General features: G+C 52.9%; 1 protein-coding gene and 1 long non-coding RNA gene across 4 annotated transcripts in view; one reads left to right on the forward strand and one right to left on the reverse strand.

Annotated features, from left to right (window-relative positions):
* LOC132658508 (uncharacterized) overlaps window positions 1-2524 on the forward strand; it is a 29594-nt gene extending 27070 nt beyond the window's left edge. Inside the window, exon 3 of the long non-coding RNA XR_009598243.1 lies at window positions 719-2524. This is a non-coding gene — a long non-coding RNA (uncharacterized LOC132658508). The remainder of the gene's footprint in view (window positions 1-718) is intronic.
* MYO5B (myosin VB) overlaps window positions 1-27112 on the reverse strand; it is a 337450-nt gene that overhangs the window by 13958 nt on the left and 296380 nt on the right. For all 3 annotated transcript variants that reach the window (XM_042239477.2, XM_042239478.2, XM_042239479.2), the window contains exons 26-34: window positions 26281-26421; window positions 22368-22433; window positions 20453-20695; window positions 19508-19608; window positions 9116-9314; window positions 7562-7655; window positions 6129-6272; window positions 3198-3349; window positions 1032-1121 (exon numbers count right to left, since the gene is read on the reverse strand). In XM_042239477.2, coding sequence (XP_042095411.1) covers window positions 1032-1121; window positions 3198-3349; window positions 6129-6272; window positions 7562-7655; window positions 9116-9314; window positions 19508-19608; window positions 20453-20695; window positions 22368-22433; window positions 26281-26421 — 1230 coding nt within the window. The remainder of the gene's footprint in view (window positions 1-1031; window positions 1122-3197; window positions 3350-6128; window positions 6273-7561; window positions 7656-9115; window positions 9315-19507; window positions 19609-20452; window positions 20696-22367; window positions 22434-26280; window positions 26422-27112) is intronic.

The raw sequence follows: 27112 nt of genomic DNA on the forward strand, positions 1-27112 counted from the left end.
GTGAGACCGCCTGGCATGGCATGCTCTTCTTTTATCCCAGAGAGAACAGTCTGGGAAAACTTGTTCTGGCACAAAAGATGGAACAAAGCATTTTGTTGCACCTTACTGAGTTACTGTTTCTTAGCCTGGGGAGTGTAGAGACTGAGATTGTGAAAGGAAAGGGAGGAGCCAAGCTGAGAAGGCCTGCAGGGAGTTAGGTGTGAGTGGCAGATGGGCACAAGTTGAGAGTCTCACCAGAGAAATGGGGGTGAGACTGAGCTGTATGTAACTAGGTCACTGGGCTGAAGGCAAAGCATGGGAGAAGTTTTTTCAAGGATCAACAGTGGGAATGGTGACTTCTAGAAAAAGCTGGACCCAAGAGCTCCAGAGCAGAACAATTAATAAGTGATGGGGTGAGCTGGGGCCTCAGATCAAGGGACTGAATTTGATGAGAAGCACGAAGCTGGGTTTCAGGGTCAGTTTGCACATCTGTAGTTCAGTTACACCTCGCCTCTTCTCAGACCATCTCTGTCTTGGAACAGACAGAGATGTTGGCTTCAGAGAGACAGCCTGACCCGCCAGACCACTGAGCTTTCTGCCACGCTCCCAGAAATGGGGCCCTTCTAGGGCTGCTTCAGAAAATTAAGTTCACAGGGTTTTCAGGGAGATTCCTGAGGGGCTCTCAGATGATGGATGGGTTATGTAAACATTTCCCCACAAGTCTTCCCATTCATTCCAGGGGCCCTCAGGGTCATCGAGGCCTGCCTTATTCCTGCTTCAGTGATCAGAGTCTGAGGTCCCAGAGGTGCCCAGAGACTGCACACCCTCTCCTCAGGAGACACGAAGCAGCTCAGGATGACGTGGACAAAACAGAGATGCCTTCAGGACCGACACCTCTCCGCCCTGCCCCTGTTCTGACCTGGGGTCTGAGGTGCTCTGAGGTGGAAGACGTTTTGCTGCACCCAAGGAAATGAGGACCTAACTGCTGAAGAACACGGGGCACCTTGGTGGCGTCTGTGCCCTTCAGGGGCCTGGGTTCATCTCACACTCACCTCGTCCCCGCTGTACTGCTTCAAGCAGTGCAGGAGGCGGCAGGTATTGGACAACCAGAAGGACGTCATCTCAAAGTCCTCGTTGTGCTTCTGTGAAAAGAAGATGTGCCTGGGTATGAAGAGGTAGTTCCCATCTGTCCTGACGCATCCACCTTGCCTTCTCTTACCCAGGAGGCCCCAACCAGGCCTGGCGACAAGCGGACCCTTACTCTTCATGGGCACACGGAAGAAAGCCCTCCCTGCAAGGCTGCCTTCCTGCTCCTCCAGCCCTGGGGAGGACACACGACCCTGCCTGGAGCCCCGTGATCAGTGGTGCACAGCCAGCGGGGAGTAGGTGGGGTCTGGGGCCACTTGGGAGCCTCACTGGAGAAAACTGGGGTGCAACTGGGCTGTATAGTACTAGGTCACTGGGCTGAAGGCAGAGCATAGGAGGACCAACTGCCAGGGGCCAGCGTGAGGAACTCCGCCCATGGCAAAGGTCCATGTTTTAGACTTACTAAAGGCAAATTCATTTGGGAAATTGTCAGTATAGTGGGTTGGTTAGGAATTATATTGGTGAAGGGTTTTTCATTTGCTGTGCCAATAATTATTGCTAATTCCCTGCCCTGGGTGTGACAAGGGTGTTTCAGGTCAAACCTCTCTGCTGACAGACTAGCCTGTATGATAGGATTATCCATATCCACACATGATTGTTTACTACCTCTCAACCATAAACAGCACAGAGAGTTTTGGAGTATTTTGAGAGTCTTAATTAGCACAGGGCTTTTCTCATTGTTGAGTCAATGATTGCCGCCAGACCTCCATATCCTTAGGCACCTGGGAATATATTAATCAATGTATTTGGAATATAGGAAAGGAAATATAGTAGTTTTAAGGTTAGCAATACTAGACTTTTTGAGTTAATGAATTTTCTCTTTTGTAATAGATCACTGTACTTTGTTATAAATCACTGTGTCCTTGCTATGTAAAAATGTAACTTTATCACTATCTTAAGACTAAATAGATCTTAAGGGGAACATTGGTGAAAGGATTTTCATTTGTTGGGCTGATGTTTGCTGCTAAATCTCCATATTCCCTGCCCTTATAATGAATATAACTAACATATAGAAGTATTAACCTTTAAGATTAATCATGTTAACCTTGGGTTAAATAAATTCCTTTCTTGATTGTAACTCACTATACCCTCACCCTATAGGAATGTAACTTTATTTGGAGGGTGGTGCCTGGTTTAAGAAAAAACACTCTTGGAAAAAATAAGTTTTTTGGTTATTAGAAAGGGTCGTAAAATGTCAGCAGGCCTCATAGCCAGAAGATGATGTAAAACCCCTAAGATCTTTTTTTATGTAAAGCACCTGATTTTGGTAAAGGTCAGGACTGCTGACCCTTGCGTGACTCTGTATTCATCCCTATGTGTAACAAAAGGTATATAAGCAAACACCAAAATAAAGAAATGGGATCAGTTTCCGGAAAGACTGATTCCCCCATGTCGCTTCTTTCTTGCTCTCCGTTTTTCTGGCCGAATTCCCATCTGGTGCATGGGTACCCACCAAGCCTGCTAATTTTGCCTGGGCTTCTAAGATCGGACCGAGGGGGCCTCAGTGCCTCCTCTCCTTCAGGAGAACGGGAAGACGCCTGCGGCCTACGTAGGTGGTGATTGGTATTCCATGCAAACCAAGTTATTCAGCCTCTTTTTCTCTGCTAATTTTCTAGTCCCTCTCTATCTGTAATTAAAGTTATCTGTAAATAAGTTATTTCCAAGGACGCCGACTCCGTCTTCACCTTCAAATCACCCTGGATCCACCGGGGCTGGACCCCAGCAACCAACCATGAACGGGTGAGTTCTAGATAAAGCTGGACCCCAAGGTCTGGAGCAAAACAGAAAGTGTTCCTACGATGAAGCCAAGGGAGACAGATGAGCCTGACTCCAGCAGCCCTGGGCTCTGCCCTGAGCACGGGGCCAGATGGCCTGGCAGGTTCTTAACTGTCTGGGGTCCAGCAAAGGGGGTGCCGGGGAGCACGCAGTGAAACATCCCAGGGGGTCCTGTTTGTCTAGACATCAGGCGGCATTTCCCTTCAGAGCTGGAGATTCTGGGGAACTTGTAACTGAGGCGTCAGTGAGCGGCTGTGTTCACCAGTTCCCCACAAGACCAGCGCCTGGACACTGACCTTGAGGACCTTCTTGATGCCGTTGATGGTGGAGGTCAGCAGGGCGTGCACCTTGAGGTCGTCGTTCACGTAGTCTGCGTGCCGGATGCACATGTAGAGGATATAGGCTGGGAGGCAGGGCACCGCACCCGCCAGCGTCTGCGGTTTCAACTCTGCCAACAGCAGACAGCAGTGATGAGCTCAACAGCAGATGCTGCTCGATGCTCAGGGTTGTGAGAATCCTGGCCCCCATACAAACAGCCTCCCCAGGTTCCTGAAGCTCCTCAGGGTAGGGGGTGGGGGGCTGGCAGAGGAGTAGGGGAGAAGATGCCTTGGATACACACACATTGCTTTGGACCCTGTCCACCAGTGTTTCAGAAATGCGTTAAAAAACCACAAACAACAAACATGTTCCTAATTGTTTAAAATAGGCTTGTTACACCTTGTCTTTATAACACAGAGGAAGAGAATCCCCAGGGGTGGGGGGCGGGGGGCTCCCTGCCCAAGTTTAAACACAGGCCACGGTCCTTGCCAAGAAGGGGAAGCTGCTGTCCCCGCTTCCCCCTGCCCCCTGGGCTGTGTGCCCCAGCAGGACCAGAAGGGGCTGGTGAGCCTCCCTGTGAACAACAGACTCCTGCTCGGCCTCTTGACCCTTTCCTGCCAAAACCCTCGGAAGACCAGGGAGAAGCTGTCAGACTGCTTGCCATTCCAGAGGAGGTTCAAGGAGGCACAGACCAGGCTGAGAGAAAGGGGTGCTGGTAGGGCCTGGAGGAGGAGGAGGAGGAGGAGGAGGAAAGAACCAGGGATTGGCAAGGTGGAAAGATAAGCACAAGGCCCAGGCACGCTGACTGCGGCCCCAGCCCTCACCCCACATCCGTGTTACCTCCACCCCCAACCTCCACCTCGTCCAGGCCCCACGAGCCCCTTAAAGCAATGAAGGAGGCTGCCTCCCCTCCACCAGCAGGTAGGCTAGGGGAAGGAAGGAGCAACATCCTCAGATCTTCCACCAGGGAGTCCGGGGTTGGGGCTCGGCACGGGCTGCCACCATCTCCAGAGGGTCAGTCAGTCAGTTCAGTCGCTCAGTTGTGTCCGACTCTTTGTGACCCCATGAATTGCAGCATACCAGGCCTCCCTATCCATCACCAACTCCCGGAGTTCATTCAAACTGATGTCCATCGAGTCGGTGATGCCATCCAGCCATCTCATCCTCGGTCGTCCCCTTTCCCTCCTGCCCCCAATCCCTCCCAGCATCAGAGTCTTTTCCAATGAGTCAACTCTTCTCATGAGGTGGCCAAAGTACTGGAGCTTCAGCTTTAGCATCATTACTTCCAAAGAACACCCAGGACTGATCTCCTTTGGGATGGACTGGTTGGATCTCCTTGCAGTCCAAGGGACTCTCAGGAGTCTTCTCCAACACCATAGTTCAAAAGCATCAATTCTTTGGCGCTCAGCTTTCTTCACAGTCCAACTTTCCCATCCATACATGACCACTGGGAAAACCATAGCCTTGACTAGACGAACCTTTGTTGGCAAAGTAATGTCTCTGCTTTTCAATATGCTATCTAGGTTGGTCATAACTTTCCTTCCAAGGAGTAAGCGTCTTTTAATTTCATGGCTGCAGTCACCATCTGCAGTGATTTTGGAGCCCCCCAAAATAAAGTCTGACACTGTTTCCACTGTTTCCCCATCTCCAGGGGGTACTTGATCTCAAATATACACCTACAGGCCATAATACTCTGATACCTGGTTAACATTTGGGCATCTCATAGGCTTAACAGTTGACTGCAGACTGGCCCTTCGCTCTAATTAGAAAGCCAATAACATCTTTCCAGAAAAAAAAAATGTGCTTTTTTTAAGACTTCTAATCTAAACCTTTTGGCTTTGAGCCTGACCCCTATGCAAACTGCAAATACCTTCTCCTGCCTTGGAACTTTTCACTGTGATATGGGATCCTGCAGCAGCTAAATGGCAGTGTCTTGGGGGTGGGGACCATGTCTCTACTTTTCGTCATCATCCACAGAATAGCCAGTGCTGGGGACCTGAGCTGCCGTCAGTGAAATCCTCCCCCAGTTCATGTGGGAAGTCATTTAGAGGGAAGGTGGCCAAGTGCTGTGCGCAGGCCTGGGGCCACCTGAGCGATGAGCGTGGGAAGCTGCCTGTTGGCTGGCACAAGCAGCCAGTGTTACTCCCTCCACCAGTATTATTCTGTTTCACTCTGATGCTGCAAGTGCTGAGTTTCATTCACCGAGATTAAAGGTTCTTTCCTAATGGCACTTGAACAAGACACAGCCTGTTTAAGGTGAACTTACGTCACACTTAGTTGTCAGGCAATTGTAAGGGTGGTGGGGGAAATTAACCTTTATAAAAAGAGCAAAATACTTAGCTACTAAAAATACCCCAAATGAAGAGCTGAATCAAAACCTGTGCCAGGCTGAAATCACGCTCTGTTCTTCCGTCTCTTTGAGTTCCTCACATTCGAACAATTCAACACAGCACTTTGACCTCTGTCATATTTCAAGTCTTACAGACGGGAGGACTCAGGCACCAGAGAGAGGAGCTAGCAGCTCGGGGGCGAGAGAACCAGGCCTCCAAAGACCCCCTGGTTCCGGCCCAGGCTCTCCCTGCTGGCCCTGCAGACAGACGGCTGCTGACGTGGGCTGAGCACAGAGCAGGACGTCAGGCCTGGTGAAGCCAGGTGGGGGTGTGAGACCAGAGGGGTTGGAGCTGGTACAACTGGCAAACCAGGCCCAGGGTGGTGAGGAAAGCAGCTCCCAAGAGCCCTGTGGGTGCCCCCACAAAACGCACTCTGGGGGCAGCCCACACACTAACCCCAGCATCAGCCTCACCTGGGAGCTCTTCAGAAACGCAGCAGCTCGAGGGGGCGGGTGAAAGTGGGTGGGGGTGTCCGTGGGGTGCGGGTTGCGCAGGAGGCGGACGGGAGGTGGGGCTGACCTGTCACCAGATTCCGAATGAGCAGGGCCTCGTCCTCCTTGTGGTACTCCAGCATGCCCTGGAAGTCCTTCTCCTTCCGCTGCACGGTGACCTGCCTGTTGAGCTCGTGCCGCTTCCTCTCGCTCTGGGCCAAGGCTTGGGCAGCTGAGCAGGGCAGAGGGAAGGAACACGAACTGAGAGATCTCCAGGCTCAGGCCCAGGGGCCGGGCATCTTGGGTGGGCAGGGTTTGGGCCGGGGTCTGGGCCCCAGGGTTCTGGGTTGGCTGGGCTCCCACACTCCGTACATGGTCTGCCCTAGTCTGGGTCACACGTGTGACAAGGAGACCTGAGCACTGGGCACCGGATCCACTCAGGAGAGGGGCCGGGAAACACCCAGAACGGCAGAGGGTGGGCTGTGGACCAGAGAGAACGTGGGAAGGATGCAGGCGTGGGATGTACAACCGTTCTGCTGGGGGGCTGCTTCTCCCCACTTCTCCCAGTGATGAGAAAGGCGGGAGGGGAGGAGGGAATCGGAAGGGGAGAGGGAGGGTGAAGGGAAGGAGGAGGAAGGGAGAGAAGAAAATGTCAGAGTGACCGGGAGACTGAGAAGTCTAGGAACAGAAAAGAGAAATCCAAAGACGGGGAGGGGCACGCGGGGTATGAGGGGCGACAGCTCAAAGCTGAACAAGACACGGTCCTGCCTTCCTAGGGCTTCATCTAAGAGCAGCAGGTGGACGTCAGCGGGTGATTAAACAAACTGACCCCTGTGATGGGAACGTGCCTGGTAGGCACGTGGTGTTAGGAGTGAACGAGGGGACTGGACCCCGAGCACGTGACTCCTGAGCTCAGGTGGAAGGAGTGGAAGGGGGGTTGCATCCCAGGTGGTGAGGGGACCAGAGGAGGGTTCCCAGGAAGGCGGGATGTGCAAAGAGGGGTGGAGAATGATATGATCAGACCTACAGCAGGGAGTCAGAGAAAGAACATTCTGGGTGTTTCTGGAAGATCCACTGAAGTCTCTCCCTGACTTCTCTGGGCCAAATGCCAGGTGGGACATTTACCCAGGGAACTGGCCTCGCTCCCTGACTACTAGAGCACGGAGGGGGGCCCCGTGATTTCTGGCTTCATGTTACGGAGCGATCTTTCGAACTAGAAAGTTTTGCCTTCCAGCTGTAACCCTTCGAAGGCAGGTCCATGAGGCAACGTCCCCTTTCTGCACAGCTTGGAGTCAGCACCCAAACACTTGCTAAGTTTGTGTTTGTGGGTGAAGATTCCAGCAAAATGAGACTGGGTGAGCTCCTGCGGTCTCCGCGAGTCTGTCTTGTGCCTGCCCTGGGCGGGGGCAGCAGCAAGTAGAGCAAGTGACTTGTCTGGGGCGGGGCAGGCAGGCCCCTCCCTGAGCGGGGCTGAGCACACTGGTGCCTCACGACACACACACACACCTACTCACACCCTACCTTCCAGGTCCTGGACCTTCTTCATGTAAATCTTCAGTTGCTTTTTGAGCTTCCTCTCGTTCTTCTCCAGCTTCTCAACTAACTCTTTAAGGTCCTAAAAGCAGAAGAAAGCAGTGTGATTAGAACACATCTAATCCCGCCCTGGAGGGTGGGGCAGAGCGGGGCAGGGGTGGTGGTCCTGGCACCTGGAGAGCCAGGCCGCCAATGAGGAGGCCAGGCCCTGGCTCCAGTAGGAATTCCCCCACCTCCCACCCCCGCTGCTTCCCGGTCTGGACCCACAAAGCAGGGGATGGGTCAGAGCATTCTCTCAGTCCAGATGGCAGTCTCCTCCCTGCTCAGGCCACCTGGCACCCTGCCTGAGCCTCAGTCCTCTAGGCCTTGCCTCCTCCAGTTGTCACGGCAACACCCAGGAGACCCTCAGCCTCCGGGGCCCCAGGTGGCTGGGCAGTGCCCTGGGGAGGGAATGGACAGGTGAAGGCACCAGAGTGCCTTGGAGTGGCATCTGCTGGACAAGCCCGAAGGCCAGCGAGGTTACCTGGGGCCCAGAAGCAAAACAGGCCCTTGGCTGGGGCCCCTCAGGGGCTGCCACACTCCTAGCAGCCAAGGCCCCAGTGGGGAATCAGCCCCTGGGACCCAGCACTGCATTAATGTCACCCTGTCCCCGCAGGGAGCTCCGTGACCATTACGGGCTCTGTGACACAACAGCGATGCAACTGTGGAGCCTTGGAAGACATCCGGGCTCCTCCCTCCTTCTCCTCCTCCTCTCTGCCCATAGGCAGGGGCGACATCTCTTTCACACCTCCTGCCTCATTTCAAGCCTCCCCCACAACCCCTTTTCTGTAATATTTGTTATTTCCATGTAGAATCGGATTTTTGGAAACACCGTCTTATTTCTCCTCTTCTTTTTTTTCATCTTGCTTCCACCACCTGCCTGAACTGAGAACAGAGACTCATTTCTCTGGCCTTTGTCACGGCTCATTTGATGACTGTCTGCCAGGATGGCCACCGACCACTCCCCTCACTGCCCCTCCGAGCAAGAGGGGGAAGTCTGCCCCCACCACTCAATCTGCCTAGAGCTGCCCTGGTCCACAGAAGGTGGCAGAAGTGACTCTGGGCCAGTTCTGGAAGTAGATCTTAAGAGGCCTCCCCCTCATCCTCTTGGAAGTCAGTTGCCATGTAAACAGCAGAGAGCAGACCCCAGGAGGGGAACCGAGGCCTCAGGCCTGGGACTGGGGGGGCCTTGCATCCTCCGGCCTCCTCCAACCACAGTGGAGCAGAGCTGAGCCGCCCTCATTGGGCCCTGCAGGTCCTGACCTGCACGACCTGGAAGCTCTTCCAGAAGGGCTGCTAAATTTTCAGGAGGCTAGTTACATGTTAACAGACAGACAAAACAGCTCCGCATTCTTGCTGACGGGGGAGTTCTAGACTCTCTCTGTTCCTGCCATAGGGCCAAAGACATGAACGTTGTCTGTCTGGTGAAAGGCCACTGCTGGTCCCCTTTGCTTTGAGAATGTGACTTCCCAGAGCTGGGACCTGCATGGTGAGAGGACTCACCAGGTTCTCATTGGTGAGCTGGGACATCTCCTGCTGGATGCCGAACTCCACCTGGGCCTCTGGGGAGAGCAGCAGGGTCTGGCAGAAGGTCTGCTGCTGCCTGTCCATCTCCTCCTTCAGGGCCTCCAGCTGGGCCTTGAGATTGTCCACCTCCTCCTCGTGCTCGCGGCTCTGGGCCTGCAGCTGTGCCTCCAGCAACCTGCACCCGGAGGAAGGAGGACAGACGACAGGCAGGGCTGGAGTCTGTGCCCCCAGAGTGACACGCGACGGGGAGCAGCCAAGCAGGGACACAGTAGCAGCAGCAATTGCATGAGACCCACGGGGGATGGACACGGGGCGGGGGCGGGAAGCGTGGCCGTGGGGCTGGGCAGGCAAGCAGACCAGCCTTCCTCTTGCAGGACAGGGAATCAAGGTCCAACACAGCACCCCTGACCGCAGGCCTTTCTCGCCACCACTCTCATCCCCTCATCCTTCACTCTTGAGCACAGTCTGCTGGTCTGGGGTTGAGAGACTGTCTCCATGTCAAGCGATCAGCAGAAATACATTTCTTAGAGCATCTTTCCAATAAAAGCGTCAATATCTGCCCCGAAGTTCACAAGAATCTCCTCGCTAAGACCAAACTCTGGTAGACGGAACTAACTGTATTACTTGCATATCTCCCCTTTAGAAGGTTCTCTGCAAGTTTGAGAAAGGCAAAGTATTAGATCTCTTTTTATTTTTATTTTTTTAATTCTTTTTATTTACCTAACCATTATGACCACCCACCCGCCCCGCCCACTTCATCTCTGGCCTTTTATACACATTTTTCCACAGTCCAAACAGAAGCTAAGACTAGTTGCAAACGATCAGGGGGAGGTTTAAGATCCACCGCTGTCATGACAAGTGGCAGAAACACCTAGAGAAGATCCGGGGAAGGTGCGGGAGAAGTTCTGGGAGACAGTTGGGACAATTCTGGGAGACCCCCCATTTCATCTGCAAGGTCAGGAATTAAGGAAGGCTCTGAAGCAGCGTCCTCATTAAGAGGTTAATTACTGATTTTGTGACTATGGTGCTATCTTCCCAGGCTTAACAATTTAAAGAAACTTTCATCAAACGCCTCCCAACTGGGGCCATCCTCTTCCTGAGATGCAGATAAAGATGATGACTGGAAGTACCATATGATTCTGCTATTTCTGCGGTCAGTCTGGGAAGTGCTAACGGCCCCAAGGGGGTAGGGAGCGAGAGAAAGGGGAACGTCTCCACTGTAAAGTCCCAGGTGGACAGAGCCGCATGTCTGGTCAGCTCCACAGCAGCATCAGGGGCAATGCTAGGCTCTGGGGGCCAGCTCAGCAAAGTGACACAAACGAACAAAGGGATGACGGAGGGACGACCGAGTCACTCACTCATCACCAAAGGAAAGCAATAATGAGGGTTTTGTGGAAAATAATTTGGCAATTAAGCCAGCACTTTTAGGGGGACACACAATATTTAGATAACATCCCATCTTGGCTTACGATAAACTGAAAGTAATCACCAGCAAGCTTAATGAGAGAAATAGACTAGAATGCTCGGGTTCTAGGAACTCTACCCAAACGATCAGTTCCCACTTTGTACTGTGAGTGAGCTTACTGCCAGGGTTCTGTGCAAGGCCTGAGAACCTCTGCCCCAGCCCCAGGCTGGCCACCTCATCTGGCAGGTGAGACCACTAAACCCAAGACAGGTCTGAGGCCATGTCCCAGGGCAGGTTGGGCAGGTGTCCTGATGCATCATCGGGCTGTGCCTTCTTCACTTGATTAATAAATTCATTACATATCAAAGCACATCCAATTTCCGTTCCCAAACCAAAATAAAGCAAACATCTAGATGGGGCAGGAATTTGATCTTACTCCAAAATAGCTGTTATAATACAAGCAGCAGCTAGTATTTATCCCGTGCTTCCTCCACGCCAGGTGTGTGTACAGAGTGCGTCCCCTGCATCTATTCCTGACAACAACCTGAGAAGGAAGGTCTGATTCTGATCCACATTCTACCAGTGAGAAAATGGAGCCAGATGTCACGTGGCTCACAGGTGGGGCCAAGTTCGAACCCATAGCCAGGAGACACACGGCTGCGAGAGCCAGCCGACCTGAACTTTCTTTTGCCAATAAGAGAGGCTCTTGGTGCTGCTCCAGGACCTTGGAGATGTCCTTGGCAGGCAGAACTCGGAAGACGGCGCTCGAGGCCCTAGGTTCCTGGCCCAGCTCTGCCAGCATCAGGCCGAGGGTGCCAGCATGGCCCTCACCCCACCTCGCTGAGCCTGTTTTCTCTTCTGGGAAACAAGCCTGAGGACCTCCGCCCCCTCTGCTGTTGGCAGTCTCAGGTGTGTGACGCTGTGCCAAAGCCCTGAGCAGCCATGTGCTGGCCGCAGAAGCGGGACATGACGGGCGGGCTGTGCTACTGTTGGTGCTCTGTTGCTGAGTCATGTCTGCCTCTTTGTGAACTGGTGCCCTGCAGCACCTTCTGTCCTCCCTGTCCCTCACCATTTCCTGGAATTTGCCCAAATTCATGTCCATTGAATCGGTGATGCCATCCAACCATCTCATCCTCTGTCACCCCCTTCTCCTCCTGCCTTCAGTCTTTCCCAGAATCAGGGTCTCTTCCAATGAGTTGGCTTTTCACATCAGCTCAGTTCAGTCACTCAGTCATGTCTGACTCTTTGCGACCCCATGGACTGCAGCGTGCCAGGCCTCCCTGTCCATCACCAACTCCTGAAGCTTGCTCAAACTCACGTTCATCGAGTCAGTGATACCATTCAACCATCTCATCCTCTGTCATCCCCTTCTCCTCCCGCCTTCAATTTTTCCCTGCATCAGGGTCTTTTCCAATGAGTCAGCTGTTCACGTCAGGTGGCCAAAACATTGGAGCTTCAGCATCAGGCCTTCCAATGGCTATTCAGGACTGATTTCCTATAGGATTGACTGGTTTGATCTCCTTGCTGTCCAAGGGACTCTCAAGAGTCTTCTCCAACACCACACTTCAAAAGCATCAATTCTTCAGCGCTCAGCTTTCTTTATAGTCCAACTCTCACATCCATACACAACTACTGGAAAAACCATAGGTTTGACTAACACAGACCTTTGTTGGCAAAGTGATGTCTTTGCTTATTTAATTACACTGTCTAGGTTTGTCTAATCTGTGCTAGACTGCTTAGGGCTGATGGCCAAAGGGCTGGATTCAGACTCTGGTAGCAAATGGAACCAGGTCCACATTCCGGATCTTCCTTGTAGGCAGCAAGTTCCTCACTCCCTGCAAGCCCCAGGGTCCTCACCCCACAGGCATGAGGTCAGACCCGCTGACACCGCAGCACACTGGGGCCGGGCCACTCAGCCCTAGTGAGCTCCAAGCAGTTACCACCATGGGGACCATCACGTGTGCTGGAGGGCAGGCTGCCCGGAGCTGGGCCAGCAGCACAGATGTAGCCGGGGCTCTAGGCTGATCTGCACGCAGGATGGTCAAAATGGAGCATGGAAGCAGCACAGACTCAGGAGTCCCAGAATTAAATTTCCACCATTCTAGAGACCTGAGAGCCTGCTAAGCAGGTTAACTAACCCTCTCTGTTCCTTCACCCACAGAGTGAGGGAGCTGGACCGGGTGGTTTTCAAGGTTCCGGTAAGCCATTAAGAGCTATTGTCTGTGAGGTAAACAAGCAGCCTCCACACAATGTGACAGACAGCGATGCAAGGGGCTTCCCTCCGACACTCCTCCCTGCCCTGCCCCGCTCCAGTGAACTGTACCCTTGCATCCCCTCCAGCTGAAAAATAATCAAGCATAGACATGGCAGGCAGAATAGCAGACACAGGAAGAAAGACACACGTTTGACCTGGCAACTTGCTTTAGGCCTTGGTAGGCCAAGCCGAGCTCTCCATCTTCATTCAAGTAGCCCCAATCCTCAGTCTTGCTAGAAATAAAGGACAGAAAAACAGGGCATCCAGTGTAGACGGGGAAGAGAGAGAGAGGGCAGTAGAGGGCCGGGGAAAGGGAAACAAGGGCAGCCAGGCTTGGAAAGGCAGGAGGGAAGGTTCCAGAATGCCCAGTCCCCCTCCTACCCCTCACATCACCAGCATCTGGGCTCCTGCAAACACCATCTCCCTCCAGCCTCCCAGCTTCCGGTCACTGTGCTGAGAGTGGGCTCCCGCGCCCTCCCGTGAGGCCTCTGATTGCTCCAGGCCGGAAGACCCACTGCTGAAGGCAGAGTAAGAGGGTGGACCTGTTCCGAAGGCTCTGTGAACTGCAGCAGCACAGGCTGGGTGGAGGCATTCACAGGGGCTCCCTCATCGCCCCTCCCTTTACCAGAATGACCAGGAAAAGCAAGTTCGAGTCGGGGAGGCCAGGCAACAGGGCAGGGAGGAGAGGACCCACGCGGGGTGGACGGTGCAGGCGATGAGCGTGGGCTGACTATGCGGGGCGGGGGTGGTGGCCTCCCGGGTGTCAGATCCACGGAGCCACAGGGCCACAGCCATGGGGACCCCGGCTCCACAAGGACTGGGGAGGAGACGACCTATCCTGCCTGTGTGTCAGCGTGCGTCCCCTTCCTGTCACTTCTCAAGGGCACGAAAGTATTAACTCATCTCAACTCCTGTCCTCCCTGCAGTCTGGCATCAAGAAACCGCTAACAGCAACTTTGCGACCGGCATCGTGAGTAGTGAACTTTCTCCCCTTGACCTTGGGACTGGACTGCATTGCTCCAGTTTACTCAGCTGGAAAAGCAGGAGGGCAATGTTTCTGACTTTCTAGTTCTTTGTCTTCTCTGTGTGCCCTGTGTTTTCTCAATGCCGGCCAGGCAGCTCCAAGAAGGGAGGCACATGTCACAGACTCCCCCAGCATGGACTCCCCAGCCCTGCCCAGCCCAGGGCATGCACGAGACCCTCAAACACCCGCAGGACTGGGTGGCGGGCAGCAGGCAGAGCCCTGGCAGGAAGCAGGAAGCAGGAGCTGTGTCCACTCTGCTTGCGGTCAAGACCAGCAACCTAACTCTCAGGAGATGACAGTCGTTCCCAGAGCATTTCTGGCCATGGTCAGCCGCCAGATGCCCCGTCGGTCAGGATGTGTGTGAAGTCTGGGGTGTGCAGCTACCTGTCACATCTCCCCCGCACCCCCCAGCTCCTCCTCATGAGGAAGGGCCTAGCTGCAGCAGGGCTTGCGTGGGCCACCTCCCGGGCATAGCTGGTCACACCCAGCACAGGCCCAACTCTGCAGTGTCCGGAACGAGCTGAGGGAGCACTAATGATGGGCAGGCTCTGTGGCCTCTGCTTCCTGCCCATGCTTGCCTCCCACCAGCTGGGTGTGTGCCCTGGAACCTCCCCGATTCAGGGCCCAGCCCTTTCCCCGGGCCTGGCTTCCCCAGATCGTGCCAGCTCCCCGCCCCCTCCCCAGCTGACACGTGTGTCTCACTCCCCATGCACATCCACACGTGGCCTGGGCTGTGTGAGGGGGGCCAGTAAACAGCGTAGGCCTTCCCCTTCTCGGGTGTTAACCCTTAATACTGAACATGGGCCTTTTGGTGGCTGCTGTGTTAGTGGCTTTAACCCAGAGGGCAGGTCACTGGCAGGAACTCCAGGCACAGTGACGGCCGGCGTGGGGTCGGGCCCAGAGGTGGGCCCAGGGTTTGTTTCTGAAGGGGCCCCTGGAGATCCCTGACTATCTCATCTCCACACGGGCGGACACAACAAGGGGGAGGCTACCTGCCTGACACTGATACCCAGGCTAGAACCCAAGGTCTCCTGGCCTTGCTCTCAGGTCCTTTCCTGGCTGGGTCCTGCAGACCCTGAGGAGGGGCTGCCAGGCCTCAGAGGGTCCCTTCACCCCTGCAGCTCCCAGGAGACCCCCTCTCGAGGGGAGCACATGTGCTGCTGATCCCTGCGGTGAGGAAGGTTGCATCCCTCGTTCTTATAACATGCCAGGCATGGGGCAGAAAGACTGGAGTAGAGAACCATGCAGCCCAGTCATCCCACTGAGCTCCGGAAGTCAGACACATGAGTAAATGAAGAACCTCTCAACCAGCTCCAGAAAAGGCAATGGCACCCCACTCCAGTATCCTTGCCTGGAAAATCCCATGGACGGAGGAGCCTGGTAGGCTGCAGTCCATGAGGTCGCTAAGAGTCGGACACGACTGAGGGACTTCACTTTCACTTTTCACTTTCATGCACTGGAGAAGGAAATGGCAACCCACTCCAGTGTTCTTGCCTGGAGAATCCCAGGGACGGGGGAGCCTGGTAGGCTGCTGTCTATGGGGTCGCACAGAGTCGGACACGACTGAAGTGACTTAGCAGCAGCAGCAGCAACCAGCTACAGGCCTATTTTTTGTTTCCCATGAAGGGGTCTCCCTCCCCTCCTTCCACACCACTGGGCAGGGACGGGTGACGAGCTGGGGAGAGAAGGCCACCTGGTGGCTTAAGAAGGAAAACCCCAAACAAGCTCACAAGAATTGACTTCTTAAATGTTATAAGTCCTTGATGTCACTTAATATCAACCTATGTATTCCTGATGCTGGGCAAGATTGAAGGCGGGAGGAGAAGTGGACGACAGAGGATGAGATGGTTGGATGGCATCACCAACACAATGGACATGAGTTTGAGTAAGCTCTGGGAGTTGGTGATGGACAGGGAGGCCTGGCGTGCTGCAGTCCACAGGGTCGCAAAGAGTCGGACACGATTGAGCGACTGAACTGAACTGATATTCATATGTCTCACTGTGCTGAGCCTTGTTCCCAAAGAGGCCACACACACACACACGAGTAAGAGGCAGGCAGAGTGCCCGAACACGGGAGGTGGCAAGACATGGCAGCCACTCCCCTTGGCTAACAAGCTCCTACCTGGGCTAACCACCCACACGCCCGAGCCTGTTTCTTCAGGTGTAAAGTGAAAGTGCTCAGCTGAGTTATCTGGGAAGTTTCTTCTAGATCTATAATTACACAACCTAAAACCGTAAAGTCGTGCACCAGGAAAGGCCTGGGATAATATGACTTTGCCTCTGTGGAGACTGTGGGAACCAGGACCTGACCACCAGCCCTTGGTCCAGTGTAAGAGCCTGCTGTCCTATGAACAGAACAGGTGTGGTTCCTGCCAGCTCCGAGACAGTCGGTGTCCCAATTCTACAAAGACTGCTTTGTGCTCCGTCTTTAGTTCCCACCCAGACCTTCTACCCCACTGCCCAGGAGATTCTGGGACCTCTGAGAAATGGGAGATGGCTCCCCAACACCAGAAGTGAGAGGGATGTTGAGACCGCAGACAGGCCTGGCCATGCAGCAGCGAACTCCTTGTGGACAGGTATTGTTTGCCGTGGAATCATAGCAAACTGTGCTGGTGGCTGAGGGCCGAGAGCATTTGGGGAACATCAGGGAAAACGCTGAGAGCTTCCAGCCAGGAGCAGCCGAGCTGGGTCTGTGAGCATAATCAAGTTCCCCTTCTGCCCAACAGGAGAGCTTGCAGCTGCTGGGGCTCCAGGCCAAAGGAACCCTAACTCCAAGGCCCCACCCCGCCCCAAGGCGGCTGCACAAACCCCTCCCTGGTGGGACAAGGTCTCCACTCTCCTGCACAGACCCCTTAGTGGGTGACAACTCCCCCCTACCCCTCAGCTGCCCAAGCCCAGGTGGCAATGGCAAAGCTGCTCTCATGCCCAGGGCTCCAGTCATTTCTCAGCACCTGCTGGGTGGAGGGGGCCTACGAGGAGGTTTCCTGGGACCTGAGGAAGGGTCCAAGAATGCACCCTGAGTCCACCACCTTGGCAAGGTGTGGGTGGAACTGGCCAGCAACTAAGGGAACCGGTTCCTGGAGCCAGGTCTGAGCCCTGGCCACACCCCTGCCCCCTGCAGCTCTGCGCCCCGCCCCGCCCCGCCCCCCACCTCGAATGCCCAGAGGAGAAGCCAGCTTCAGAGCAGCAGGAAGCTCTGTCTCCCAGCCCTCTGACCCATCTCTCCCTGATGGACTTGGCTCCAGGCAGCTCTGAAAAGACAGTCTCTCCAAACACCAGCCTGTCTGTGACAGCCCATCTCTGGGGCATGGACCAGCCCTCTCTTTACTCTAGTTCTGCCATTTATAAAATGCTGATAACGATGCTGGTTTTCTCTGAGTCCCCAGATGTGAAATGAGAGAGCATCTGGAGACAGACGTGCTATGCCTATTCCTGCAGCTTTTCTCAGAGCAGGTTCTCAACACTGGCTTTTCGACCTACATTTGAGGACAAAAGACACAATTGGCAAAGATCAGAAAAGTAACTCTACAGACTATGAAAGATAGCAAGTGAAAAAGTTCTGAACTTGGGGACCAGTGCTTTTGGAGGGGCTGTGACCAGGTTGGGTGTGTGTGTGTGTGTGTCTGTGTGTCTCTCTGGAAACCTAAGAAAAATTCAGTGTTACGAGCATAAGTTTTTCTAGGGAGAGGACAGATTTTCCAACCATGCCAACTCCAAAACTGTCCCTGCATAATACAATTTACATTTAAGCCAGAACACTCTCCATCACAGGAAAATGGTAGGAGACCGAAAGCAACTGTGCCTTCAAAGCACCTTTGCTGGAAAGGATGGGCTTGCTGGGTGGGTTCCGGCAATCACATCCCAATCCTCCGGCCCTGCCCGTCTGCCCACTGCTGTCCTCCCTGACCGCTGGGATTGACAAACCCACTGAGGTCACTCCCAGGCACTTGGAGAACCGGTTCCTCTGGCTTCCCCTCCTGGAGGCAGCGGCTCCTTTCTGTACTTAACTTGGTTTCACAGGCTATTAGTTCCCCATTGTACCCTGGGCTTGCTGGGTACGGAATTATTTTAAGATATAAGAAAAGCTATTTTTATTTTATCACCATCATTATCATTGCTGCAAAGATGAATCCAGGGTATTAAGCATGCCCTGGGAAAACCTTGACTTGGGACTCTGACAAACCATCTGGATGAATAAAAAGGGAGATCAGAAAGATATTCCCACTCCACCATCAGGACCAAGCTCCTTGTTTTCTTCTTTTAAAAACATTTTTTAAAATGTCATCTGTGCTCCTTTTTCTTATTCATCTCATTTCTTATCTTCACCCAAGATAATTTAAAATGAGTAAATCTTGCCTGCAGTCTTGTCATGCAGAAATTCACTTTCATTTTCTTCTTTCCTTCCTTTATGGAAAAGAATTATGGCTCTCTTGAAATAAATGGTTTCCTCCTGGGGGCCTGCGAAAATACCTTTAACTTCTTATCGCCTATGCAGTCGGCTGGAAGCAGCCCAGCCTGGGCATCAGGCCTTTCGCCTTCCACCCTGACTCATCTGCGGGCCTGTTGTGTGGCCTGAGCTGCTCAGATTCCTCATGGCCCCAAAGAGGAGCCAGATGAGAAGACTGGGAATCAAAGCCCTGGGAAGTCCTCACGTCATTCAGTGACTTTCCTACCAAGGTGTTCTCCACGCACTCCCAGGGCCCCCTGCTGGCAACTTCTGCTTCCTGCAATTTTGAATAAATGCTTAATGACTGATCAAAAACATTCAGGGAGAGAGAAAGGTGGCCAGGGGAAAGGGCCAGTTCCAAGTTGACACAAGTGCCCAGAGAGGCAGAAGGAGGCACAGCTACTAACAGTGGGTACCCTGACACTGTGCTAACGGCGCACTTTCACAGGCAGGCATCACTCAGCTAGGCGTGGACGAACTCGCCTAACCCCAGTCACCCTGTGCAGTGGGCTGCTACGACTGTCCCCAGATCAGACAAGGAAGCTGAGCACTGTCACTCAAGAGCCGGTGAGCAGACAGATCCCCCGTGCACCCTCTCATGTGCTCGGGTGTGCTACCGTCAGGGCCCTGCTCCACCCGGGGTCCTCTGCCTGTCTCGGCCACTCTCTTTGGCCTTAATCCTGGGTAGCTCATCCTTGAGGGGAAACAAAGGTGGTCAGTTCACTGAAGTCCCGGGAAATCTCATTTCAGCCAATCCGGCTGTGGTCAGAGTCTCCCATCCAACCTCTGCAGGGCCTGGCATGGGTTCCACGTCTTAAATCACAGGGAACGGGGCCCACCGTCACGTTTGTTCACCAGCCGGGCTGGTGAAGACGGTAGTTGGGCAGCAAGCAGCTGCAGCAGGCTCCCTGCTACCACTCAGGCGGGCTCACTTGACGCCTGCTCCCGTTTCTATAAGAGAAGTCACTCCCGGTTAGGCTTCCTTCTGCTCCTGTCGAGCCTCCCTGGGGAAGCTCCCTTCCCCAGGGCTTCTCAGAGGATCTGGGTTCTAGATGCTCCAGGGGTGTTCACTGGAGTCTTGCTAACAGTGGGCTACTTCAGCTCATGGGACTCACCGACTCCGCTCCTCCCCAGTTATCTCCTATAATAACCAATACCGAGCACACAGTCAGTACCTGAGGAGGGGCCTCACGTGCCATGCTGGGCAGGGCCCCTGCCTGGTCAGAGCTGGGGCTTACCTGTTAGTCTGGCAGACCCCGTGGTAGGCCTCGATGGCATCTTCCTGATCCACGTGCTTCTCACTGTTCGGCCAACTGGTTCGGGCATTGATGTTTGGCTCCTAGGAGATCCCCGATGAAGAAAGAAAGAACTCTGGTTATACGAATAACTGTCATGAAATGACTTCATACACAGAGGTGGAAAAAAATGAGCCTCTGGGAAAAGATGAAGGCCCAGGAAGACTTCAGATAACAGGAGTTAATCCCTGGCAGGAATGGGATTTTAGAATCACATGGGGAGAGTCAGGGAGCAATAAGGCCTGGCTGTGAAAGACAGTGAGTGCAGAGAAGGGGGGCTGGTACAATGGGGTGGAGAGAGGCAATATGTCCCTGGAGGAGAAAGCTCCCCAAACGCAGTGGACACAGCTGAAGTCTGTCTCGGTGTGGCATCCCCCACAAATAATGCTGCTCACACACCTGCCCCATCACACCCTAGGCCCATGCCCAGAGCAGCCCAGGGGTTCCCTGGCCCCTCCATTCCTGCTCCTCAATCTGTGCAGGAGGCGGACACATTAGGGACAAATGCTGCGTTCGACTTGTCACCCTGGGAGGCTAAGAGAGAGAGGAAAGACTTTCTCCACCTAGGTAACAAAGTAAGTAACAAAGGACAAGACCTAAGGTGAAAAAGCAGGCCAAGGGGAGCTGCTCAGGCTGTGGCCCAGGTGCGCTCTGATTCTGTGCCTCGTTCCTTCTGAACGTGCTCCTATCGAGTAACTTCAGAAAATTCTAGAAGCTTCAAGCAAAGTCTCCTGTGAAGTCATGCTGGGAGGACAGCAGGTAGCTTGCTCTACTTTTAGAGGCGACTCTAGAGCAAAAGACTCTGGTCTTGTAGGTTGAAGACCCTCCCGGGTGAAGACACCTAAGGAAAGCACCTCTCCCCGCACTGGCCCGCGGGCCCCTCCTCACCGAGCCCTTGCCCGCCAGGCGGCGCTGGTCGGCGCTCACGATCTGGGTCCGCAGGATGAGAACCTCCTCCTTGCGCACCTCCAGCTCCTCGTTGGCCAACCTGAGCTGGTTCAGCAGGAGGCTGTAGCTGTCGGGGGTGCCAGCGGCAGCCGGGCTGTGCTCCGAGGCTTGGTCAGCCACGGCTTTCCTCAGCTCGTTCAGCTCATTCTTCAGCTTCTTGTTCTCTGACTCCAGCTCCTGCCTCTGGGAGGCGGCCCAAGGACACCCTCGTCACTCCCTGGGGTCAGGGCACCCTTCCCAGGAGGGCTTCCTCCTCCACCACTTTCCTTAATCACCTGTCTCGCCCGCCTGGGAAGCTAAGACCAATCTTCCCATTTTAATGGCAGGCCACAGAGAGGTTCTGACTATGTCAGCAAGAGGTCAAAGTCGGGGCCTGGACTTAAACCCACAACCCAAAGTTATCAGTACTAAGGATCCGACACATTATTCCTACTAGGGTTGCATTCCTCCAAGTGATTCAGCAGGATTCATATCTGTAGATGCATCCAGCTACCAAATCTTTCCTTGTGGAAGCACTGGGTTAAAGTTTCTACATGTTAACACAGGACTTCCTGGAACCCTAATATGTTAATATATTTGACTTTACAAAAGAGGATATAAAATGCTGGATATCCTAACCCTGAATCTGCCTGTGATGCAGGAGAGTCGGGTTCGATCCCTGGATCTGGAAGATCCCCTGGAGAAGGAAACAGCAACCCACTCCAGTATTCTTGTCTGGGAAATCCAGTGGACAGAGGAGCCTGGTGGGCTACAGTCCATGGGGATCATGAGAGTCAGACACGACTTAGGGACTAAACCACAATGTCCTAAATTTATTTGTCTAGAGAGGGCTCTCTGCCCTATCTTCTAAGGAGCATCACATGGACTGGTGTTTTGGAAAACAGACCAAGAACATTGTTTTAGTCGTACAGAAAGCTACCAACTGCCAGTGCTAGCAGAGAAAAAAACTGCCTATGTGCAGACACATGAATACCAATGAAACTCAATTTTGGAATGTATTTAAAATTTCAAGGCAAAATATTTACTTTGTGTTTAAGATGAAGTCAGGCAATTTAAGGTATGATAATTTTATATAAATTGCTGACAGGGTCCTGGAATACATGGAATTCAAAGTTTCCCAGAGAAAACCAAGAACATGGATAAGTGGGTATTGGCTGCAAACTTGTTACAGAGCCATAGGATCACGGAGCTGGGAGATCACTGGGCATAACCCCTTTCCTTAATGAATGAGGAGACAGCGTGGAGCAGAGAAGGTGAGTTCCGAGGCTGGTACAAGGTCCTTCCCACCACTCCACTACCCACATGGGCATTTCTGTTAATTCTCAGTAGTTTGTACCAGAACTGAATTTACAGAACTGAATTTAATTGAAGGACACCTAACTGGTGTCCACAGAGAACTGAAGAATTGTTTGGTGTGGAAAACTGACAAATTTTGGGCCGGGGGTGTTGTATAGAGGGAAAATTTCCTATTAGCATAAATAGTTTCATGGAGGACGTCTGTTAGTCACTCAGTCGTGTCTGACTCTCTGCAACCCTGCCAGGCTCCTCTTATTCATGGGATTTTCTCCAGGCAAGAATACTGGAGGGGTAGCCATTCCCTTCTCCAGGGGATCTTCCTGACCCAGGGATAGAACCCAGGGCACCTGCATGGCAGGCGGATTCTTTGCCATCTGAGCCACCATAGAAATTTTCCTTCATTTCGAAGATGAAGAAACAAATGCAGGAAGAGGAAATTATGTGCTGTCAGCCCCACTTAGAGCAGACGGGAGCTCAGGAGGCTTTGCTGCCACCCAGGGCCATCACCGGGCCTCTGCAGGGGGGAGGTTCAAGGAAGCTTGTCTTCCAAGAATCTTACCTTCAGACTGTTGTAGGCTAGATCTGCATCCGGGTCCAAATCTGAGTCATTGCTTGGTTGTTCCGCCTGTGTGGATAATGAGGCAGAGAGGTGAGCACGGGCCACAGGCTGGCTGCTCCCCAGGAGGACCTCCCTCCACAGTCAGGAGGGGCTTGACCCTTCCTCGTGAACCCAGCACACTCCATGTGTCCACCTCCTTTCTGCCTCCAAAGTGCAGCTCCCTACCTTAGGCCACCACAGAGCTCTCCATAAATAACCCCTCCCTGCCTGCCCACATCCCCTACATAACTTTGTTCACATGGTCTTCATGAGTACCTACAGGTTGAATACAAATCATACTGTTATGGGTTGAACCATGTCCGCTAAAAAGATACAGTGAGGTCCTATAACCCCTGGTGCCTGTGAATGTCACCCCCTTTGGAAACAGACCCTTGCAGATATGAGCAGGTCAAGATGAGGTCATTAGGATGGTCCCTAGTTGGATATGACTGGGGTCCTTATAAGGAGGAGAAAAGATATCCACACAGGGAAGAGTACCACGTGACCTGAAGATGGAGGCAGAGACTGGGGTCATCTCCCAAGAGCCCTTAGGAGAGCACCGCTCTGACTTTTTGACTTCTGGTCTCAGAGCCATGAGGGAATAAATTCATATTGTTTTCAGCCATCTACTTTGTGGTCCTTTGTTTGAGCAGCTCTACAAAACTAATACCATCACACTTGTGTGCTTACTAAGAAGGTTAACATAATTCTGTACTTATTATGAGGTTGACGAGCTCCTCTTCGGTTTTCTGGGGGATGTCTGTACACACGAACCGTCTGTTTTCCAACCAAGTTACTCTGAGCACCTTGTAGAGAGGTCTGCTTCCTCCAGGTCCTTATAAGAACCTCCAACAGGCAGTGGACCAGGTGGCCCACTACAGAGCACCGTGGATGCGGTCTGACATCACAGCTGCACCCCTGGGATTTTCGATAACAACCACAGGAATACTCGCCCATTAGGACTCAGCTGAGCCAATGACTCTCGGAATTGTCTGGCAGCTCTTGGACTTGACTTGTCCACTGAGAAGGGGTAGATAAACCTCTATAAAGGGTTAACTGCTTGGGGTGATCTCAAGTAGTGGGTGACAGTCCATGAATGAGAGAGGTTTAGGGGGTTAGAACCTGACAGCGCTTAATTATCCATAGTGCTGGCAGCCTGAAGTCCCGCTGGCGATAGAGGGGGTGTGTCCCAGGCCGAGAGGAAGGGGCTGGATCTGAGCCCCTCCTGCAGCCCCTTTGAGGTCAAGGACGGTGACACTGGCTCCACGGTTTCCAGCCTGTGACGTGGGAAAGCAGCTCTCCAGGGTCCCAGCCTCTGCTTCTCCTCCCAGCATCCCCAGGGGTGGGGCTGTGACCACGCAGGGTCAGCTTGTGACCTGCTGCCCTGGGGAGAGGCCTGCGCTGGCGTCCTCACGCAGCAGGGGTTTGCCCCACATTGAGAGCATTAGGTTCTTAGAAAATGGAGATCATCTATGTAAAACCTGAAGCACTGTATTAAGGTGGATTGGCAGTTACGTTTCTACATGGACCGCCCATTGGAAACCCATGGTAGCCAGGTCAGAGGAGAAGGAGCAGGGGGGATGGGAAGTCAGACACACCGACTGGCTGTCTTAGAGGGTCCCCACCACGGCAGGCTCAGTCACACCCACGCTGATAGACTCCCTACTGTCTTCCCTGTCATTCCACATCCAGAGCCTGGCCTCTCTCTGGAGCTGAGCCCAGGGCCATACTGCTCCAGAATAAAGACCCAGGTGGCTCAGAATTCCTCCTGGGACCAAGGGCAGATCCCAGAACATGCTCTCAGAAAGTTCAGTTTCAGGGTTTCTGCAGAGAGATCCCATACTCTCCCCTCCCTACTTCTGCCTTCTTTACTGAATTCTGGCAGAAACAAGGCCATTCTTCTTAAGCAGAGATCCTCCATGCACATTCCAGGGCTCTGAGCTAAATCTGTGGTTCTAACTCTTGCTCAGTGATTATTTTTTAAGGAGAGATATATCCTTTTTGAGCCTACCTGGTGGCTCAGAGGGTTAAGAGTCTGCCTGCAATGCAGGAGATCAGGTTGGATCCCTGGGTCAGGAAGATCCCCTGGAGAAAGGAATGGCCACCCTCTCCAGTATTCTTGCCTAGGAAATTCCATGGACACAGAAGCCTGGGTGGTTACAGTCCATGGGGTTGCAAAGAGTCCTTGCCTGGGAGATTTCATGGACAGAGGAGCCTGGGTGGTTACAGACCACAGGGTTGCAAAAGAGTTGGACACGACTAAGCAACTAAATCACCACCACCACCATACCCACTTTATCTGGTGTCAACACAAGCAGAAGTCTGAAAGCCAAGATTCTGAAGTTATCTGACAGCCCTGTGGTGGGGAGCCTGCAGGGGCAGCCGAGCGGCCAGGAACTTCCAGGTCAGGCCTGGTTTGATGTCTGTGAGCTTTTCATCTATTTGATTCGTGCGCGCCCGTCAGGGCAGCTTCTCTCCTAATTGAATGAGTCATTTATAAACCGAATCCTTTCACTCTCCATTCTGCATCTAATCCACCTGAGAGATTTAAATCCATCAGCAAGATTTACCTCCCCACTTCCTCCTCAGGAAAAAGCCCAGGAATTTACCAGCAACACAGATCAGCATCTGTGTCACGCTTGATTAGAAAGGGGGTCGGATGGGGTAGGATCGGGGTGGGGCTGAGGATGCAGGGAGGGAGTCAAACCCCACAATGGACAATGAGGGCCTGAGAACAGACCCAAGGCCTCCCACAAACCCACTATGAGGTCAGCTAATGATGTGATCCTTGTCCAGAATGGCCTCGAAGCCCATCAGAAGTGGTCCTTACAGCAAGTGGCGCTTTCCTCAGCATCACTGCTAATGGCAGTGGACTCTCTATTCCTACAGCACCGACCTGTCTGTACTCAACCTGGCACTTATTAAAAATACCACCAATGGCATTTTTTATTTTTCATCTGTATTATATCTGGTCTTCCTGAACTAGATTACACATCCCTTGAATTTACAATCTAGTCAATCTGTGAATTTCTCTTTTGTTTGAAGTTCCCTGATTTAATAAACATTCAACACGTACAATGAGTCTGACACCAGCAAAATGCTGAGCGCTGCATAGGTGCCCAGTAGGTCCATACATGGAGCCATACATCAGGAGATACTAAGGTTTCAAGACATATCTTTTCAAGACCCCAGATACGGATGATAACTTAGATTGAGACGAAGGTACAGTCCTACGCAAGAAGGGTGACTGTCTGCAAACTGGCCCTGCTCCTGACACAGTGGGGTTAAACTCAAGCCCACACTGGATTCAAGGCCATCGATTTTCTCAGATTTGACTTTTGCCTACACAGTCGACCCTTGAACCATCCCGGGTTTGTACTGTGTGAGTCCGCTTAATTTTGCATGTTTCTCAATGGTAAATTCTGCAGCAGGACACAATCTGCGATTGGTTGACTCCTCAGATGTAGAACCGCGGCTGACTAGAGTCAAAGGTGAATTTTCAACTGTGCAAAGGGTTGGGCGCCTCTAACACGAGTTGTTCAAGGGTCACCTGTATTTATACTCTAATCATACCCTGGTTCTCTTTGCAAGGGGGTGATAATGATACAGGTTCCCCGCTGACTTCACTAGTGGAAATTCTCTGCCCTGGGGTTATTGGGGAAGCGGACTCCTGTCCGACCGGGGTGATGTGGGCACTGGCAGAGAAGACTCAATAGGTCACCAACACGAGATGAAGCGCTTCCCTGACACCCAGGCCCAGCACGACCCTGCAGGGTCACACTTGGCCCATGTGCCCTGGCAGGAGTGAGCAGGGTCATTTTGAGGCCAGCACCCTGGGAGCGTGGCCCTGCAGGCTGGCAGCCCCTTCACGCACCGGGACTCCCTTGCCGTCCTGCTGTTCTTTCTTCTCCAGCTGCACCTGCAGCTTCTTCCTCTCCTGCTCCAGCTCCCGCACCCTCTTCTGCAGCTTCAGGAAGACAGTCATGTCCATGGCTGCCTTCTCCAGGCCAATTTCCTTCCAGGGAAGACAGGAAGCAGGAAGAGAAGGTTTTAATAGCACGGATGCCTTAGGGAACACACGGCACCCTCATGTCAGCTGTCTGTCCTCCGTCTCCCTCCCAGACGTCACCAATCCAGACTTCTGAGACAAAGCCAACGCCATCCATGTGGCATTCTCATATTAAAGTTGGTCCTCCAGGCTCACTCTCTGCCTGGATAACATCTGCGTCTCCGTCACCTGTATTGTTCCCGTGTGAGACACTTAAGATGACTGATCATACAATCCAGGAACAGAGGGATAAAGACGCAGCCACTTTCTTTGGAAGTTAAAAGAGCTCATTTCTAGAGAAGAGTCTCAAACCAGAGACACTGTAAAACCTAGGATGTAATGCGTCCTGATGAAGGACCAGTGTGGTTGCTAATGACTATAAATGGGCTGTCAAACGCCACACAACTGCACCTCAAAACAAAACCAACACTTGTCCTGCCAGGCAACCCACTTATCCAACAGGCTACACATCACCAATTCCCAGTAGGTTTCTTCCTTAAGATTCATGCCTGGGTTTGTCCTCAAGAGTTTGTCAAGTGTGGAGGTGGCAAATGCGGATATCTGCACAAGCATATCCACGTAGATGTTTAAAAGGGGGGAATGGAAACATGTATACTTATGGTTGATTCCCTTGGCTGTTAAGCTGAAACTATCACAA

Source organism: Ovis aries, chromosome 23 (assembly GCF_016772045.2).
Source record: "Ovis aries strain OAR_USU_Benz2616 breed Rambouillet chromosome 23, ARS-UI_Ramb_v3.0, whole genome shotgun sequence".
NCBI classification, from domain to species: Eukaryota; Metazoa; Chordata; class Mammalia; order Artiodactyla; family Bovidae; genus Ovis; species Ovis aries.